This window comes from Mustela nigripes, chromosome 15, assembly GCF_022355385.1.
Source record: "Mustela nigripes isolate SB6536 chromosome 15, MUSNIG.SB6536, whole genome shotgun sequence".
Classification (NCBI taxonomy): Eukaryota; Metazoa; Chordata; class Mammalia; order Carnivora; family Mustelidae; genus Mustela; species Mustela nigripes.
The window spans coordinates 27273655-27294522 of NC_081571.1; the positions used below are offsets into that span (position 1 = coordinate 27273655).

Sequence of the window (20868 nt, forward strand, 5' to 3'; positions counted from 1 at the left end):
CAAGAAGCACTGGGTGTTATATGCAAACAAAGAATCATGGAACACTACATCAAAAACTAATGACATACTGTATGGTGACTAACATAACATAATAAAAACTATTAATAACTAAAAAGAAAGAAAAGAAAAGAAAAAGAATCCCAAGCTGAGAAAGACCTTGCTTGATCATTGAACTTAGGAACCAAGGCAAAAATATATTTAAGCCTAGTGGTAGAAATAGTGTCAGTCTATCCATATAGGGACAGTAACTCCAAGAGCAAAACCAAGATGAGAAGGCCATAAGATATATGAAAAAGAAGAATCCCAAGGACCTTTAAAGTTCTAAACCTGTATCAAGCTAAATGAATAATGAAAACTTTGTCTATCCCAGAGATATGTCTTCTTTGGCTTGCACAATGTGTAATTTTTAAACCGAACTTGATTGTCCTTAGACACTGTCCAGTTTACCAAGCACCATTCTCCTGTCTTATAGGTCAGGACATAGCTCACTTATATTACCAGGCTAGCTCCATAAGGATTTCATAGATACCAGTGTGTAATGTTCAGACTGACTCATTTTTAAGTATTAAATATGTGAACATATGCTGACTACAGAGATGACAGGGAAAGGGGACGATCTTGGGGAAAAGATAAAAATAGGAAAAGGCCAGAAATTATAGCATTGCCCTCTTTGGAAGAGGCATCTCCCCGGCCCAGCCCAATTATAACAGCTACGAATCATGCCATGCAAAGGTCGAGTTAAATGGGTGCCTACCATATTTGTGGCTGGCTCTCTCTTTCAACTAACCTTTCTATATTTGGGGAAATTCCCAAGAGGCAGAACTCAAATTCTAAGCCTTCCTTATAGCTAGGACATTGGCTTATAGCCTAGGTTCACCCATATAGCAATGCCTTGGCAAAACTGTGACGGGAAAAGAGCAAAGTGAACAAATAGGAAGGGCAAACCACCTCCGTTCTTGCAAGCATGGAGATGGCCCAGGCGTGAGGCTTCTGGGAGGTACATAATTGAACCCCTGTTCTGGAAGTGGCATCGGTGAGGCAGGAGCTTCTGTGGTTATTCCTCCCGGTGCTCAGTGGACAAGGAAAACAGCAGAAATCTCCTCTACCAAACCCAGTCCATAATGAAATTGAATTCCTGGATTCTTAGTCTGGAGCCCAGCCCTGTCAAGAATTCTTTAAACTACTCAGTATCATTTTTTAAAACTCATTTTCTGCTATATCATCCCAAATCAGCTTCTACTACTTAAAACCAAAGTATCCTAATTGATAGAAAAAGCGATGGCAGACATATCTTGGAGAACCTTTCAGTGGGGTATCTTGGGAGAAAGCCATTCACACTAATTTCTATGAACTCTAATATCTGTGGAAGGAGCCCCAGGTTTTATAAGGCCATCCTTGTTCCCACAGAGGAACTGCACAGTAGAAATCTCTCTTTACTCTTGCTCTGTGAATCCTACATGTATTTTCTAAAGCAATATCACCTTGCACACATATTACTCAGTAGTCCTAGCAGTTGACTTAATTGTTACCATCCATAGAAGAGGTCATTAAATTTTCACCATTTGCTAATTAGTTATGGAAAATTACAGGGCTGAGAAGTCCATTATCAACCATCTGAGAGACGGTCTTGCTTTGCAAGGGCTCTATGTTAAGTGATGAACAGGTTCCTTATTAACAGACCTCTACACAAGCAAGCAAGACACAGATTTTTAAGCTTAAACTGTAAGGATGACATCAAGCTGGTTTAGATTTCTGTTACAACCAAACATTGAAAGTTTGAGCTATAGAAGGGATTTTAGATAGAATGAAGAACTCCGCATATTGAGGACGGCTGTGGAAATTCTTGTCTATGATTTCCATGTGCTAGACAATACTGTATTTTACTACCAAAGGAATAGCAATTCCCGTTGTCCCTCATGATAATCTTTTAAAGGGAATCCTATTAAATAATCAAACAATCCTCATTTAAAAGGTGAAAGTTCTCACAGGGATTAAGTGGCTTGCTTAAAGGTTGTAGGGAATCCAAACTTGGGTTTTCTGATTTCAAGCTGATGGTTTTTTCTCCTACATCAGTGGCTTTCAAAGTGTGCTCCAGGGAGTTCTGGCGATACTCAAGACACTTTCAAGACATCTGTGAGGTCAATACTATTTTCATCATCATCATCATCTCCATCATCATCATAATAATAGCCAAAAGAAAAGAAATCCTCCATGTTCACTGAAGCACTACCACAATAGTCAAACAGGGAAACAACGTCAGTGCCCACTAATGAATGGATGAAGAAAATGTTGTGTGTGTGTGTGTGTGTGTGTGTGTGTGTGTGTGTGTGTTGCAATATTATTCAGCCTCCTTTATATATATAATGTAGTATTATTCAGCCACAAAAAAGAAAGAAGTCCTATTATTTGTGACAACATGGATGGACTTTGAGGCCATTATGCGAAGTGAAATAAGTCAAAGAAAGACAGATACTATATGATATCCATTACATATGCAATCTAAAAATATCAAACTCCTAGAAACAGAGTCAAGTGGTGGTTAGCTAGGACTGAAAGGGTGGGAAATGGGGAAATGTTGGACACAGAATACAAACTTTCAGTTATAAGATAAATAAGTTCAGTTATAAGATAAATAAGGTGAATATAAATAAATAAGTTCTAAGGTATATTATGATGACTATAGTTAATAATGCCATATTCTATATTTCAAAGTTGCTGTGAGAGTAGAGCTCTAATGTTTTCGCCATAACAATAACAACAAAATGGTAAGTGTGTGAGATGAAGGATGTGGGAACTAACCTTATGGTGGCAAACATGTCTCAATGTATAGGTGTATGAAATCATCTTAAACTTATACAATGTTATATGTCAATTATATCTTAATAAAGCTCAGAAGAAATAAGGTATTATCATCCCTTTTCCCTCCCATCCTTTTATAAGATACAGTGCAGTTTAATGGAGGATATATGGTGTGTGATATAGTAGACTAAAACAGAAGCATCTATGAGAATCCAGCCATTCCTGGTTAAGCCTGATATTAAAAGAGGCTTTCAAAACTAAAACAATGCCCTTCTTCTCACTATTTGATTTGTTGTGGGAAGTTTAATTATTTTTCATAAAAATGCTATTTATGTTAATAGGCAAGCTGTTAGCTATTTTTGATGAATTGATAAATTATTTTAAGTGTCCTCCGTTTTCATTTATAATGCAACAAATATTTATAGGTATAATCCACAGAAACAAAGATTCTTTGGAATCCTCAACCATTTTTTTGAAAGAGAGAGAACTTGATTTGCGAGCAGGGGGCAGGAGGGCGGTGGAGGAGCAGAAGGGAAGGAAAGAGACAAGCAGAGTCTGCGCTGAGCTCAGAGTCCACATGGGGCTCCATCCTGGGACCTGAGATGGTGATCCCAGCCAACATCACGAGTCAGATGCTGGGGCGCCTGGGTGGTCCCATCCATTAAGGCTTCAACTCAGGTCATGATCTCAGGGTCCTGGGGTCAAGCCCCATCTCCAGGCTCCCTGCTCAGCGGGGAGCCTGCTTCTCCCTCTGCCCTTCCCTACCTCTCATGCTTGCTCTCTCTCAGACTGGCTCTCCTCAAATAAAGAAAATCTTTAAAAAGAAGAAAAGAAAAAAGAATCAGATGCTCAACTGACTGAGCCACCCAAGCGCTCCTGGAAGCCTCAATCATTTTTAAATGTGTAAAGGAGACTTGAGACCAAAACAATTGAGAACTGCTATCCTGCATTAAGCTGCCTTTAAAACAAACTCCAAGCTTGAGAGCCTGGGTGGCTCAGTGGTTAAGCGTCTGCCTTTGGCTCAGGTCATGATCCCCGGGTCCTGAGATCCAACCCCACATCGGGCTCTCTGCTCCATGGGAAATTTGCTTCTTCCTCTCCCACTCCCCCTGCTCATGTTCCCTCTCTCACTGTCTCTCTCAGTCAAAAATAAATTTAAAAATGTAAAAAAAAAAAAAAAACCAAACAACCTTCAGGCTAACTACAGATTTACCTAGTTTGTGTTACTTTTAACCAACGGATATCCATGCTAACCCTAGATTTTCTGCTTACATTTCTGTGCCTTTTTTCTCCCCAGTTTTGGATTGATGAGTTAATGAACGACAGCAAAAATCTTGGATTGTAAAGCAGTGATTATAGCCTCAAGTACCTTCTTCCTCTCAAATTCCTGAAGTACCTAGTTCACTGTACATTCAATTAATATTTAATTAATGGATGAATGACTGAAGCTGATTGCTATCACACAGAGAGGACCTGCTTGATGTCCCTGAGAAATAACATGTGTGCCTGCCCCTGAGTTCACAGGGGCCCATCAGACAGGGCAGAAGTCAGCCCCAGCAAGGCCAGGCGGAGTGCAGGCCTGGAGGCACAGCGATCATATTCCTGCCCCCCCCCAACCCCCACCTTCCATCCACAGCACAAGACCCGAATCCGCAATCCCGTCTCCTCCACAGCTCTTCCCCGGAGACAGTAACCCACAATAACACCACATTCTGACCTCATACAACAGTCTGAATCCACATCATCTATTTTGCTTCTTGGCCTCATTTGATTCTACACTACTGTTTTTGTAGACTAGGTGTGTCTATTTTGTTTTCCCAAGATTTGAGGCTTCTAAACGTTGTCAAAGGCCTTTTGTCGCACCCAAGACTCTAGCATAGACTCCACTGTATTTTCACCAATGCCCTATATGTAAATTAGGGAAGGCCTCTGTTTCTTACCTCTGCCTTACAGAGGGAGGCTTTAAAGTTAAGCTACGTTGAGTCTCCCAGCCAGTGATTGACAGAATGCACACCTGCATCTAGGGTGACCCATTCTGTGCTATTCTCACTGTATTAATGCTCTCGTTTCTCAATACATACTTGTTTAATTTAGCTGGAAAAAAAAAAAAGCTTGGAGAAAAATAACAGCTCTAAATCCAGGTGATGAGTCAAAACACACAAGAATAACCCAGGTCTCTTGATTCCCACGCAAACACTTTGTTTTACGGCATCTTTTCCCTTGTGATTTTAGCTGTTAAGGTGGTCAGTGCCTGTGCTAGTTATATGGAGTTCTCAGGAGAAAAGTACACAAATTAGAATCATAGTAATATCTACTTTCCTTCTTTCTGCCCTTGGCAGCTAATTAGCAGCCACACCGATTGTGTTTTCCCAGCAAAAATGAAGGGATACATTATAAAATAATTCAGTAAATTCAAGCTGTGTCTATAAAAGTGATTATGATTCACATCTATTATAACTCCTTATCTTTGTTCCCCCCTTCATTCACTTACTCATTGATCCCACAAGAATTTACTAAGTGCCTAGGATGAGAATTACATCAGATGCCGTGCTTGAAATAAGGAAAAGATGTCCCTGCCACTAATAAGATTATCATCTCATGGGTGAACTGATGCTCCTAGAGAAAAATTCTATGGTATCAGAAGTGTAAAATTAGTGCAGTATAAATTACTTATGGAGGCAATGAAGGAATATAGAGTAAAAAGTCTCTCATTGCAGATAGAACTTTAGGACAACTTCCAATAGAGGATGTCTTGAAAGAAAGATGTCATGAGCTATCTCTTCAACGTAGGATATGGTTTGGGAATATAACCTCCATCCGTAGCCCCCCAAACCCAAATAATCATACAAATCAAAGCAAAAACAAGTTGCTTCCTACGCAAATGTAGCCACAAAATGAGGTTACCTCAGTCTCCCACACCCAGCCAGCTGCCAACACTGGTGCCCTGCCGCAGGGAAGTTCTGGAGTCCGCACTGGTCGGTAGAGCATTTCAAGGAAGAGGAGAATCGGAACTGGTCCAGGCAAAATGGAGAAATGAGCCTGTACCTTCCACTTACTACTTCCAGCACACCTTCCCTCATGGGAAATGCATCATGCCACAGATACACATCCATCTCTGAATGGCATCCCTGAGCTATGCTCTGTGTCCTCTGGCCTATGACTGCTTCCCTTTCAAAGGGCCATGCCCCCAGGAGTCTCCCTTGCTATGTGTCTCTGTATCACTACAACTTGAGCTTGGATTAACAGTTAACCCTTGGAAGTTCTACAGGTACAAAAACATGGGATCTCTCTCATTCTAACACTGGGAGATGGCAGTGTACAAAGCAAGCGTCTGGGAAAAGACACATGCAGGGAGCAGGCAGATATAGAGAGCTCCTCAGATCATGCTAGGTGCTTAGCTGAAAAATTAAGCTATGTATAAGTCTATCCTAAATAGCTCAAGAGATAGCATAAAGAAAAGAGAAAACACCACATGACTATGTCAAAAATAGAGAACATTGAATGATCACATTAAGACCAGATCACAAAGATTAGGTGCCTGGGTGGCTCAGCTGGTTGGGCAACTGCCTTTGGCCCAGGTGGTGATCCTGGAGTCCTAGGACTGAGTCCTACACTGGGCTCCCTGCTTAGCGGGGAGTCTGCTTCTCCCTCTAGCCTTCCCCCATTTCATGCTCTCTCTCTCAAATAAATAAATAAAAATCTTAAAAACAAAACAAAACAAAACAAAAAAACAGACCACAAAGACCTTGGAGGTTGGGTTCAGTAGTTGGTAATGGCTTGAGCATTAGGGACACTATAGTTCTTCATTACATAATGCGATAAATGCAGTGCTTTGGGAAGGTGTGTATAAAAGAGTTTAGGGGAAGAACTGATAACCTATAGGCCTGGACTGTATAGGCATATTATGCTGCAAGCCATCTTCCAAATACCATAACTGTTTCTGCACACACGCTCTAGGCCACTCTAGGCCCAAGTCTCTGAAATGAGATATCACATGTGAGACTCATTCTCCAAGATTTCAGAAACAATCACTACAAAATCTGTACCTTTTAAAACAAATGGAATGGGTGCCTGGGTGGCTTAGTCGGTTAAGTCTCTGTCTTCAACTCAGGTCATGATCTCAGGGTCCTGGGATCAAGCCCCCCATCGGGCTGTCTGCTCAGCAGGGAACCTGCTACCACTCCCCTGCCTGCCTCTCTGCCTACTTGTGATCTCTGTCAAATAAATAAATAAAATATTTTTTTAAAAAAACAAAAAACAAATGGAAGACAGGATGTGATCCTTTAAAGATGAGGTTCAGTAATATGGGGCAGAGATGAATTTTTTCTCTTTTTTAAAAATATTTATTTATTTGAGGGGGAGAGAAAGAAGCTCAAGTAGACTGCCTGCTGAGTGGGGAGCCTAAAGCAGGGCTCGATCTCATGACCCTGAGATCGTGACCTGAGTCAATGCTTAACCAACTGAGCCAGCCAGGCACCTTGGAATTTTTTTTCACAAGATTTTATTTATTTATTTGACAGGGAGAGAGAGATCACCAATGCGCAGAGGCAGGCAGAGAGAGAGGGGGAAGCAGGCTCCCTGCTGAGCAGAGAGCCCAATGCAGGACTCAATCCCAGGATCCTGAGATCATGACCTGAGCCAAAGGCAGAGGCTTAACTCACTGAGCCAACCAGGCACCCCATGGAATCTTTTTTTTTTTTTTTTTTTTTTGTAATAATAAACCTCTGTTAGTGAGTATGTTGCTTAAAGAAACTTTTCCATTGTTGGTGAATAGTGTAATATCCACTGATGTAAAGAGTCAGCAGGTGACAAGGTGAATTGAGGAATTTGAAGTTTCTCCATAACTTGTGATACCAACTGCAAAATGAGGCTCTGATCATTCAGATTCTATTTGAGCTTCATACCATACTGACAGGGAAAAAAGATGATCCGTGGAAATCAATCTGCCTAGGGATGAAAGGCACGGATGGGCTGCCAGGTGTCACAGTGACAGCTGACAATCCACATCTTAAAGTCTCAGTTCAGCCCCTTTACCTTCCCTGAATGTAAGATCACGATATGAACACACAACTTCTGGGCTACTGAACCCAAAGGAAAAGGAATGAGGGTCTGAAGAGCAAGTTACCATCCTTCCAGGATTCTAGCGGAGGGCAGTTAGTAGGGCTGCCAACTGCAGCGGTTCACAGCTGTTCCTACTTCAGGGAGACTCTGAGCACTTCTTCGGATTATCATACATTGCCTGAGACAGAACACAAGCTCTAGCCTTGTTGGAGATTTAGCCATAACAAAGTATTAAAACAAGGATATGTGGATTTATACAATAACGGCACTCAACACATTTTTTTCCCCCAGATAACTCATGCCCAACTTGAGGGAGCGGCAGAGGACAGGTTTCTTTGCCTCTCCCATCATTTCTCCACTTGGCTTTGCTGTGGAAAGCCTACTGGAAAGTAATAGATTTGTTTAACCAAGGGAAAGGGAGCAGCTATAAAACTACTCCATTTAGTTTCATTTCAAAATAAAGACATTTATTTATTAGAGAGGGAGGAGCGGGGGAGGGTAGAGGGGAAGGAGAGAGAGAACCTTTAGCAGGCTCCACACCCAGCACAGAGCCAGATGCAGGGCTAGGTCTCCCGACCCTGAGATCATGACCTGAGTTGGAATCCAGAGTCCGAAGCTTGACTGACTGAGTCACTCAGGCACCCCTCAGAATGAAGACATTTTTCCTAAGCTTTTAACCCTATACATTCCAGGTTCTCAGCACTAATTGTGTATCAGTATCACCTAGATATTCTTTTATTTGAATAACATGTTCCTATGGGACCTGAGCATTAGCATTTTTTAAAAGTACTAATATCAGAACCTCTGGGACTGGACCCCATGCCGTGTAATTTTTAAAAGCTCCTTAGGTGATTCTTTTCTCTTTTTTTAAGATTTTTTTTTTTTTTTTGACAGACGGAGATCACAAGTAGGCAGAGAGGCAGGCAGATAACGAGTGGGGAAGCAGGCTCCCTGCTGAGCAGAGAGTCTGATGTGGAGCTCGATCCCAGGACCCTGGGATCATGACCTGAGCCGAAGGCAGAGGCTTTAACCCACTGAGCCACCCAGGCACCCCCCTAGGTGATTCTAATACACAGCCAAGCTTAAGAATACCTGCCACATAAAAAAGAACTAGATGTTGATTCTAAGGATTTTCATTTTGGAATACCTGTCTGGCTTCAAAGAATAATGTCTCATCAGAAGAAATTCTGACTTTGAGATTAAAGAATGAAAGAAGAAAGTATCAAATGTAGAGAAATGTGTGTGTGTGTGTGTGTGTGTGTGTGTTCTGTACATAGGGTATTGAAATAACTTAGTGTTTATTAACTACCTTGGGGGCTGGAACATTTTTTGCTAATCTGATGAAAGCTCTGTCTCAAAAAAAAAATGTACATACATGAAAATTTTGCAAATTTCAGGAACATCACAGACATCCTGGAACTAATGTTAAAGACCTCTGCAATAGTCAGACTGTTATAACTGCTTTTGTAAATAAGCAGGTAAAAAAATCATCCATAAGAAATGAGAGACCTAAGTAGGAGCCTTGATTTTGCCCCTAAATGACTGTGTGACTCTAAATAAATTACCTAAATTTGCTCCCCCCAGCTTTTCCACAAAGTGATATTTTTATCTAACCGTAGGACAGTGTGGGTAATGTTTTTAAAATTTTGTAAAACAAAACAAAACAAAACCAAAAAAAGGTAAAGAGTCAGTGGATATGTGTGAAAGTACTTCGAGAAGCTATGCTTTATTATTAGAGATATCAAGAATTAACCTAAGAAAAAAAGAAATGATTTAAGAAGCATACAATTTCTTGAGTAACTGACATGTTTATCTAGCTCTCACGTTTATAGACCTCTGCCTGTCTGAATACCATGGATTATAAGGAATGTGGTAACTCTAGAGCTTCACACTTTGTATTAGGATGAGTCCCAGCTCCAGTTCCCTGCATACTCAATCTCTCTCTCTCCGCAGTATGACGACTATCCTGTAGTTTTCACTTTTGGTGTTTTCTGTCAAAATGCTAGTAAGTCCATTCTTACAATGTGAAAAAATAGAGCGTAAGTTAAAATAAAAAGGAAAGAGAGTAGTTCCAGAGGACATGAAACCTATGAACCAAAATTCAGTCTCTTTCACAAGAGCCCTGAAGTATTTGTTTCTTTCCCCTCTACCTCCCACAAAACCAGAGGGCCTGGGAACTCCCACTGTCATGTCCCCTATCAGAGGGTCACTACTTAGTAAGGAACCTTATTCCCCAAGGAGACACTGTCTCAGAAGTACATTTGGTCCCAAAATATTAAAGTATAAAAATCTAGGATTGAGAATAAAGCATATCTTTCACAATCAGTGCTTCTGATTGAAGGCCATGCACCAGACTGTGGTTAGATGGGAAGCAGAGGTACAAACTTGATATGCACAATAAGCAGAGCTACCCTAAAAGGAAGACACCAGCCCCAGCCTTCACGCTCCTGGGTGTCAATGTTTCCCATTCATTTCATTGTCTGAGTCTTAATGAAAACGTGCATGGAGGGTCCAATGCAGATAGTGAATCTTCACTATTTACCGCTCCTCAGAAAGATGTAGTAAACAAAATGCAGAGTCACGTAGTTTAAGCGACTGTCTGTTTGATCATAAAGGAAAATGCTTTATATGCAGAAATTTCAAGTGAGAGGAGATGTCAGGTCTCCAAAAGCAGCTATTATCAAACAAAGCAGCCAGAAAATTAATGCACTGCAGATGGCTATGACCGCAACCTTGGCTGTGAGCCAGCGTCTTCCTCTCTCTTCGTAAGAGAATGTTTTTGAACTGCTTCTTGTACTCGCAAAGCTTCCCTAAATGTTCTAGTTATTTGACGTAAAATTCTTTCCCCTCTTTTACAGTGTATTGTTCTAACTCTCTAGATATTCTTTCCATAAACCCTCGCTGACCCCTTACTAGCAGTGAGGCACTGAGAACGAATGGTATATGACTGTAGTTAGGACATTTTTGTTATACATAAAGAGGAATGGACCATTTAAAGAACAAATTAGTTTGATTCTTCTCCTCCAAATCAAGGACCCCCTTCCAGACAGCCTGCCTGTGCCTTCTTGCCATATCCATTTTAAAGTGGCTCTTTAGGGATGCCTGGGTGGTTCAGCCGGTTAAGTGTCTGTGTTCAGCTCAGGTCATGATCTCAGGGTCCTGGGATTGTGTCCCACATCAGGACCCTTGCTTAGTGGGCAGTCTTCCTCTGCCTGTCATTCCCCTTGCTTGTGCACTCTCTCTCTCTCTCTCTCTCTCATCCTCTGACAAATAAAATTGTTAATAAAATAAAATAAAATAAAATAAAATAAAATAAAATAAAATAAAATAAAATGACTCTTTATCCCTGGCAGCTAAAAGGAATCTCTACCTCAGTAAGTTGGCTCCATCATCCCTTTCCATCCCTGTCCACAGAAGTTGAGCCATTCTGGAGAGGGGTGTGTGTGTGTGAGTACGTGTGTTTTCTCCCAAACAAGGACACTCATTTGATTTCCAAATGATTGAAGAATTTTTAAGTAATAGCTTGGGGTTTTAAGTAATAGCTTATTCTGGTTGAGAACTGCCACTTACATAAATCACCAGGTTGCAAACAAATAGGGCAAAAGACTCTCAAGGTAGCGACTTCTTTTGCATTAAGAAAATGCATACCCAAGCATTTAAAAACAAAATAATACACCTTTTATTCACACAGTTGATTTTTGTTTATGTGTTATCGTGACTAATAGTAATGGCTGCAATTCATCACATTAGAAAAGCGATCAACAGTTCTAGCAGCAAGCACAGAATTAAAATTGATTGAGGCCCTTTGTCACCCTGGCAGAAGCTAATAATTACATCATTATTAAAATGTAGCCAATAGCCAAAACTTTTTAACTTCTTTTGGTTTAAGACAAAATAGAACAGAATCAAGTTAATGTATTCAATTTGAATAATTCTGTGGAGAAGGCTACTCCCATGTTTATCTATCATTGGCAGAACATCCACTCTGGACTAAGGACTGTCCTAGGTGCTTTGTATATTGGGTTCATTTTATCCTCCCCACATCTTTGAAGGCATGTTGGATGCCAACCTCATATGATAGATGAGGAACCGTAGGGATGAAGTAATCAGCCCAGCAGCACAGAGCCAGGACCAAGACTCAAATCCAGGTCAGTCTCATTCCAGTTTCCATTCTAGTCAACTACACTGTAGAACCTTCTAGACGAATACAGGAAACACAGTTCACAGATACGCGTTCAAACACTTGGAGGACAAAACATTCATCTTAGAAACCATTTCTTAACTTTTATGATCAAAAGTTTTCTGCAAGTTAAACAAAACTGGTGTGTGTCCAGGGTCTGAGAGGATATTCCCTTTGGAGCCATAGTCCTTCCACCCCTTCCTGGCCCACAGAATGTTATCAACAGGCTGGGACAGAGGAATAACAGAAATGAAGAGTCATTAACCACACTAAGTGTCCTTAAGACCAGCTCTGGTGTCATTTATCTCCGCCTTCCAAGAATACTGGGATGGCCTAGCATGGACAAGCGACAAATACAGTCAATGAAGTCTGTGAGGATAATGGCAAATGCCACTGAGAAATCTTTGAGTTAAACATTATATTAACCCAAGCTCATGTCCTCCTCCTTGCAAGGACAGCCAGTGTGAGGGGAAACGAGGTTAGGACAGCTGGGCCTACAGTTGGGTAGAGCCGAACTGTCCCGAGCACTCACAAATTAGATTATAGAGCCTGAAAGTTCTTCCAGATGGGTCACAAGACTCAAGCAAGCCGTAGCTCCCAACTTGGAACTGAACCTATGTTCTTGGCTAGATTGTAACTCATTAGACTCTGAAGGGTGGTCAGGAGCAGTGTGCTGGACACTCCATTATACAACTTTGAGGGAGGGATTAGAAAGAACTTCATTCTGATGTTCTCCCAGGGTGCCCTTTGGCATCTACCCTTTCACAGAAGAAGCAATCTTAAACTAAGTTATACGAAGTAGTTATTTGATTCATGTTTCCTCTCCTTCCTCATTTCCCTGATGTTTCCTTTAGGGCATCACGTGATTGCCAGGAGAGGAAGGCACTCCCCCAGCCCCAAAATTGCACAATGGTGGGAGTGGCCAGGTGAAGCTCCCTTAAATATGGTCCTACACCATGGGGGATAAATTAGCAGGATTAGAGGCCAAGCATTCCTTTTACTCACTTTGTTCCTCCTCTGCCTAAGCCCTGTCCCTAAGGGAGCTGTATGGGTTCTCCAAATTTCAGTGATGGAACAATTAACCATGGGCTCACATTTTCATGTCTTCTCTCATCTTGTACCTAACTCACTTATATTTATCTTATTTTTTTTAAGATTTTTATTTATTTATTTATTTGATAGAATGAGAGCAGGAAAGCACAGACAGGGGGAGCAGCAGAGGGAGGGGGAGAAGCAGGCTTCTGGCTGGGCCGGGAGCCTGCTGTGGGGTTTGATCCCAGGACCCTGGGATCATGACCCAAGGCGAAGGCAGTTCCTGAACCACTGAGCCACCCAAACGCCCCTATAGCTGCTTATTATTTATATTCCACCATTATGAATATTCTACTACTAAAAATATATAAAGATTTTTATAGAACAATTAGAAATATGAACACTTATTCTATAATAATATTAAGGAAATATTAAATTTCTATTTAAGAGTAGGATTTTGATAATATGAGGTTTTTAAAGAATGCATAGCTTTTATATCTACATAAGAAAATATGTACAGATTGGATGACATGATGTCTGGGATCTGTTTAAAAATAACATGGGAGAGGTTGTAGCAGGTAGGAATATGGGTGAAACCAGATCGTCCTTGAGTTCACTAATGTTGTAGCTGGGTGATGGGTTCAATGTGCTAGGTTTGTTTTGGTTTTTCAGTGTTTTCTTTTGTTTTTTTTTCCTGCATATATTATAACTTTTTGATAGCAAAAAGCTTCTTTTAAAAAAGAATCAAAGGACACGTGGGTGGCTCAGTTGCCAAGCAGCTGCCTTCGGCTTAGGTCATGAAACCAGGGTCCTGAGATCGAGCCCCACATCGGGCTTCTTGCTCAGCAGGAGCCTGCTTCTCCCTCTGCCTGCTGCTCCCCCTACTTGTGTTTGCTCTCCCATCCCGTGTCAAATAAATAAATAAAACATTTCATAAATAAAGAATCAAAATTAAAGTTAAAAAATATAATTGGTGAGTTACTTTAAATTCACACTAGAAAATCATATTTTCTAAAAATGCTTTAAAATATGTGCAATTCTCTCTTAACTGTAGAGGGTTATGGAAGGAGGTGAGTGGGGGATGGGCGAGGGGTGAGGGGCATTGAGGAGGGCACTTGTTATGATGAGCACTGGGTGTTGCTTGTAAGTGATGAATCACTAAATTTGATTCCTGAAACTAATATTACACTGTAGCCAACTAACTAGAATTTAAATTACAATCTGAAACATAATTAATTAATTAAATATATGCAATTTTCATGACTGAATGTTAAATGGAATAAGAAGATGTATATCTGCACATAAAATACTGCATATACATGTATATACATTTACTTATACATGTAAAAGGAAGAAGAAACTACCTAAAATGTAAATTAGAATTTCCCCTGGCTGGCAAGAATATATATCAGTATTCTTTATTCATTACTTTTTTCTTTTTCAAATTTTCTGAAAAGAAAATATGTTTACAATTTTATGAGGGCATTTTTATAAATGCCCTCATGGCACAATGTTAGGAGAAAAATAGTTAGAAACTGTATATGAAATTCAATTATAAAATGTGTGTGAATGCTGTGTATGTGTGTTTATCTAAAAGAAATAGCACAATAATGTTAATGGTGATTATCTCTGGATGGTTGGTGGCATCACTGGTCCTTTTTATTTTTGTGTGAATGTATTTTATTCAATTAATAAGTATAATGTTGTAATCAGAAAAAATACAGCATGAAAAGTTAAAGCTAGACTTACTTAACTTCTGTTTTTAAAATATTTATTTATTTATTTATTTTAGAGAGAGACAGTGTGCACGAGCAGGGGTAGGAGCAACGGGAGAGGGGCAGAGAGAGCAAAAGGAGCAGACACTTAACCAAATGAGCCACCCAGGAACCCCTGTACTTCTTTAAAAGTAAAGGACTATTGGGGCACCTGGGTGGCTGAGTGGGTTAAACCTCTGCCTTCAACTCAGATCACGGTCTCAGGGTCCTGGGATCAAGCCCTGCACTGGGGTCTCTGCTCAGCACAGAGCCTGCTCCCCACCCCGCCGGCTGCTCCCCTACTTGTGCTCTCTCTCTCTCTCTCTCTGTGTCAAATAAATAAATAAATAAAATCTTCAAAAAAAAAGAAGTAAAGGACTATCTCTATAGGGCAATATAACATACACATATAAGAAACCATATGTTCTATATAGTTCATGTATATTTTATATATATTCGTATATATATTACAACTATATATGTCACTACTATAATTATATATTAAATTTATATAATAATCCCTAATATCTGTAATTCCAAGAGAATTTTAAATTCTTACTGCAAGTATATATTGAGCTTTTAAGCAATGTTGATACAGAATCCTTTGCCCACCACCATTATGTAGCAATGCTCCTCGTGTAGACTATTCCTTCACAGGCATGTCTCATTTTCTGTCCAACTCCAGGTATCTCTATGCCAATACCAGTCTTCGGGCTACAGGATGATTCCAAGGTCTTTAAGGAAGGGAGCTGCTTACTTGCGGATGACAACTTTGTCCTGATCGGCTCTTTCGTGTCATTCTTCATTCCCTTAACCATCATGGTGATCACCTACTTTCTAACTATCAAGTCACTCCAGAAAGAAGCTACTCTGTGTGTGAGTGATCTTGGCACACGGGCCAAACTATCGTCTTTCAGCTTCCTCCCTCAGAGTTCCCTGTCTTCAGAAAAGCTCTTCCAGCGATCCATCCACAGGGAGCCAGGGTCCTATGGCAGGAGGACTATGCAGTCCATCAGCAACGAGCAAAAAGCTTGCAAGGTGCTGGGCATCGTCTTCTTTCTGTTTGTGGTGATGTGGTGCCCATTCTTCATCACGAACATAATGGCCGTCATCTGCAAAGAGTCCTGCAACGAGAACATCATCGGCGCCCTCCTCAACGTGTTTGTTTGGATCGGTTACCTCTCCTCGGCGGTCAACCCACTCGTGTACACACTGTTCAACAAGACCTACAGGTCAGCCTTTTCCCGGTACATTCAGTGTCAGTACAAGGAAAATAAAAAACCATTGCAGTTAATTTTAGTGAACACTATACCGGCCTTGGCCTACAAATCTAGTCAGCTCCAAACAGGACAAAAAAAGAATTCCAAGAAAGATGCCAAGAGCACAGATAATGACTACAGTATGGTTGCTCTAGGGAAACAGCACTCAGAAGATGCTCCTACAGACAATATTAACACAGTGAATGAAAAGGTTAGCTGTGTGTGAGAGATTGGTTGCCATAGCAACCACAGAGGGCACACTAGGCAAATTTTCACCTATTCTGGGGGAAAAAAAAAAAGAAAATAGGGAGACTGGAACCAACTAGAACCAACAATAATATTTATATGCCTCATTTTATTCTGTTAATGAAAAAAAAAAAGCAGGGTTAAATGACACAAAATGTGCACTTCAAAAATGTTCTGACAGCATTTCAGCTGTGAGCTTTATGATACTTATTTTTAACATTGTAAATGATTTGTCTTTAAAATAATTAGGTTTTATTGTATAATTATACTGAGGCCATAAATAAGTCTAAATTACCTGCTATTTCAAGTGGAAATCTTACTACTCTGTTGTTAATTCACGGCATGAGTTGGTTACCTATTGCTGTAAATAACAATAGCTATAACTAGTGAAAATTGGTTAAATATAATATAATGACCTCTTAAAGAAAAATCTTCTTTAAAACTTACTATGTTACATATTTTGAACAACAACAAAAAAAGACACTAAGGACAGTGTTACAAAATCTGTATTGCTAAGATAATTAAATGAAATACTTGACGACTTTCTCAGATGTCATTTGGAAATATTTACAAAGTTGCTGGCATTTGCTGCATTTCAAGCTAATTCTTCTCAGAAGTGAAAAAGTTTTAAAATGTTATTTAATAACTACTGCTGCTTTCTCTTCTACTATTTGTGATTTATTCCGAATCTCCGATGTGGTCTTGTGTAGTATCTTTTCTACTAGGTAAACTAACAAAAGGATAATTTAACATTACCAAATACGTTTCTAGAAACTGCTTCTCCTGAACAGCACCATAGCAGTGTTTGGTAACTCGCTCTTTGATGACCGCACTGTGCATGCGCTCTTCTGAGCAGTAAGCAGTATTGATGTAACTGTGTCAAGATTGAGGAATAAACTCAGGTTTTTTGGCTACTGACAGCAGCAGAACCTTAGGACGTCTCTGTAAAATGCAGGTGGCTTTCCTCTTGGCATCCATCAGGTAAATTGATGTTTTCAGATCAATCAATCCATATTCTTTACCAAAACTGTTCAGCTTTGGTCTCATAATCATCTACTGGGTCTATACTGAGTATGAAGAAATGTCCCAGGTACTGAGGATATAAAAAGAATTAAAACAGTTTTCCTGCCTTTGAAGAAAATGACCTAACTGGAATGGTCCTTGTCAGAAATATTGATTAACAGACATTTTGAGAATTGGTTCAAACTGTTCTCTTATTACTTCGTTCTGAAGGAGGCTTGTTTCGACTCTGAGGGTAGTTTTCTCAATAAGTTTCCCGATTGGTTTCCAATAAATACCCACCAAATGAGCAAGGGAGGGAATACAATAGGAGGTCAAAATTTGCAGTTAGTTTAGAAACACACCACAACCTGGACCCAACCTGCCACTACCGAAGATTCAAGGAAAATTTCTGTTTTACTTCCCTAAAAATCTGATTTATTTCTTACTCACTGACACTGGACTCCCTAAAAAAGAGGAGTAATACAGTTTTTTGCAGAAAAGTTTGCTAAAGAAAGACTTTAACAGTAGTTAATTCACCTTGATATTCCTCTAGATTAAATTATACATTCTTACTAAAATAGATGTTAGATGATATGAGATTACAACACTGAAGCATTTCTATTAAATAAAAAATAGTTTTTTGCTCTAAGCCATTTGAAAAATATTATAGATTTGAAAACTGAAGAATGTGGGAGATGCCACTGTGTAATTTGGAAATGCTTTAAGGCTATCCAATTTAATTCTTATAGGTATGCTGAAAGGTATGTATGTCAAAGCTAGAATTTATAACAAACCACTTATACCAAGGCTGCATTTGACCTGAACCACTTTAATGATAATACCATACTAACTGAGAAAAATACAAATGTTAAAAAATCTCTGCTCTAAAGTATTTTGCCATAGTTTATAACTCTGCACATTGCATTAAATATTAGAGAAAAGATTACAGATTCTATCCCCATTTACTCAATCTTGATCAGAATGAACATAAATACTGCCTGACCAATGTCTTTTGACTACATATATATTACAAATGTGTATTTTTTTGCTTTCCATAAGTATCTACTCAAGTGTATATAGACAAACATGTATCTGTGTATATGTACAGACATGTTCTCATGCACTTTATTTGATATTTATATTATATTTATATGGAGAAAAAGCAAGAGTCATTAATGAAAACACTCAGTATATACACATGTTTGCATGTTTGTATCCTGTCAATTAAAATGTGAATTCATGTTCTAACGTTTCTATGACCTTCCATTGCTGTCAAAGCAGATTAAAATGTAACAGAAGTATCAGCTCTTTAAATAAACTGGAAGTTCACCTAATTTTGTGGGAAGACTTTAACACAATTCTATGAGGGTGGTGAAAACACTGGTGTTTTTAATAGCTGAGTGATCTTAAATAAAATGGTGGACCCTTTCGGACCCTTTTCCATCTGGGGACTTTCTCACTACTAAGGCTTTCAAAACACCCCCGCCCTACCCCAGTGAGACACAGTGCTTGAACGATATATGGATCTGTGATTAAAGGACTCACTCCTAATCAATGCTTTAAGTTGAACAGTAGATTCTTCTCTATTTAAAGAAAGGAATCAAATGCCATATAGTTAAGGGAAACACTCAGTTTAGACATACTTAATCTACTTGGCCACAGCGCCATCTCATGGTCATTTTTTAAAGTGCTACTGTAGCCAAACTGAAGTAAGTTACTGTACTGCTTTTGGCAAAGGGTGCTTCTCCCATTTGTGCATCAACGAAACATATTTATAAAGTGTTAAATTATTCTGTGTCATATATAATAAATACAGTGAAGATTATTTTGTGTAATGATTTTAACCAAGGTGATTCTAAAAGATTTCAAGAAAGAATAATTATAAATAAAGTATACTCAAAAATCAATGTAATTTTATGAGTCCGTAGTTTTGTCTGCTAAAGGGAGTTACCCAAACCTTTCGGCTATCAAATAAGAACTTGTGTATCACCCAGATACTTTGAGAGCCCAGAGCCTGTGCTCTGAGGTTCAGTGACTGAAGCAGGATCGAGCTGGTTGAGTTAGATTTAAGATTGTGTGATCCAGTTTGCAATTATCTGCAGCAGAGAGATGCTCTATGTGTGGTCACTCCATCTGGTTCAGCACAGCCCAGAAACAGAAAGAACCACTGCTGAACCCCCAACGCGCGCACACCGCTACTGATGGGTACGTGTGTACACGTGTACCCCAAGACGTGCAAGGGGCCTTCACACACACGTGACACACATTTTCACAGGAGATAATTTCAGGAATTGAAGTAAACCAAGAAAACATGGTATCACTGAATAAACTGGAAAGTTGCCCTGATTCGTCATTTCACTTCTAAATGTAGGAAAAGTTTATGAAATCCAGACAGTAGGTATCTTTTCCAAGCATTTATAGCTCTATGTATTGAGTACCTACCCTGTGCCAGGAATTAAGCTGGCTGCTTTGCTTGATTGACCTAAAGGAATCTTCACAACAATACTATGGGGTAGGTATTGCTATTTCTTATTTTTTAAAGATAAAGAAACTGAGATTCAGAACAGTTAGTAACATGTCCAAGGTCACGCAGCTGGCCAAAAAAAAAAAAAAAGAGTGACAAGTTCAAGCCTGGGTCATCTGACTCTGAAGTATACAATTCTTGTCCCTGCCCAATATGGCATGGGAGGATAAAAACACTGAATTCAGAACCAAAAGATGCAAGTTCCCATCTTAGCTTGCCTACACACTGGTTTTATAACCTCAGACAAATCACTTAAGAACCCTGGGGCCTCAATTTCACTGTCTCCAAAAAGGGAGCCACAAGTAGCTGACCTGGCTAATGGAGAGCATCACTTAAATGAGGTAATGGCTATGGCTGTGCTTGATAACCTGTAAAGCACCATGTAAATGTAATAAGTGTGTTGTTATTGAAAAGAAAAATACCCAAAGCCAGTTTATATTATTAGCCATCAGAGCAAATTCCACACAAAATTGTGGGCTAGTCAATATTATTATTCAACAGCTTCTACTATCCTTTCCATGAACATTCTCATTTTTTAAAACATTCTGTTTTGTCCATACCATGATGCAGAGTTCCCTTCACTGGCATTTTTTCCTGCCTACATCGAAACTTACCCATTCTATGACCCATCCTATCAGGCTCCTCTTCTTTACTAGAGCCCCAATAAGTAATTCAAGCTGACAAACCACTGTCTATCACTGAGGTCCCTTCAGCTGTCCACCATGATCATAATCCATGATTAAAAACTTTAGCACCAGGAAGACAAGTGAGAAAGAAATTTAGGGACAAGAAATATTCTCCTGGCATCACTCAAATGACCCACAGGAAAACAAGTACTTTCAGAAACTTCGTAATGTGTATGCAGTTTTATAACTTAACATTAAATTTTAACTCACAACCATAATGATGATTTTGAAGAAAACATGTGATTTTTATGATTTAATTCTAAAATGAAAACACTAATAATACTACTGAGCTTATCACAAGTTTTATAGTCAATGGACATTTGCC

At 39.5% G+C, this 20868-nt stretch overlaps 1 protein-coding gene across 1 annotated transcript in view; it reads left to right on the plus strand.

The window, feature by feature from the left end:
* The window catches only part of HTR2A (5-hydroxytryptamine receptor 2A), a 58625-nt gene extending 42140 nt beyond the window's left edge, over window positions 1-16485 (plus strand). The window contains exon 4 of the mRNA XM_059377598.1: window positions 15512-16485. Within this exon, the coding sequence (XP_059233581.1) occupies window positions 15512-16311 (800 nt within the window). The 3' untranslated portion in view covers window positions 16312-16485. The remainder of the gene's footprint in view (window positions 1-15511) is intronic.
* The last annotated feature ends 4383 nt before the right edge of the window (window positions 16486-20868 follow it).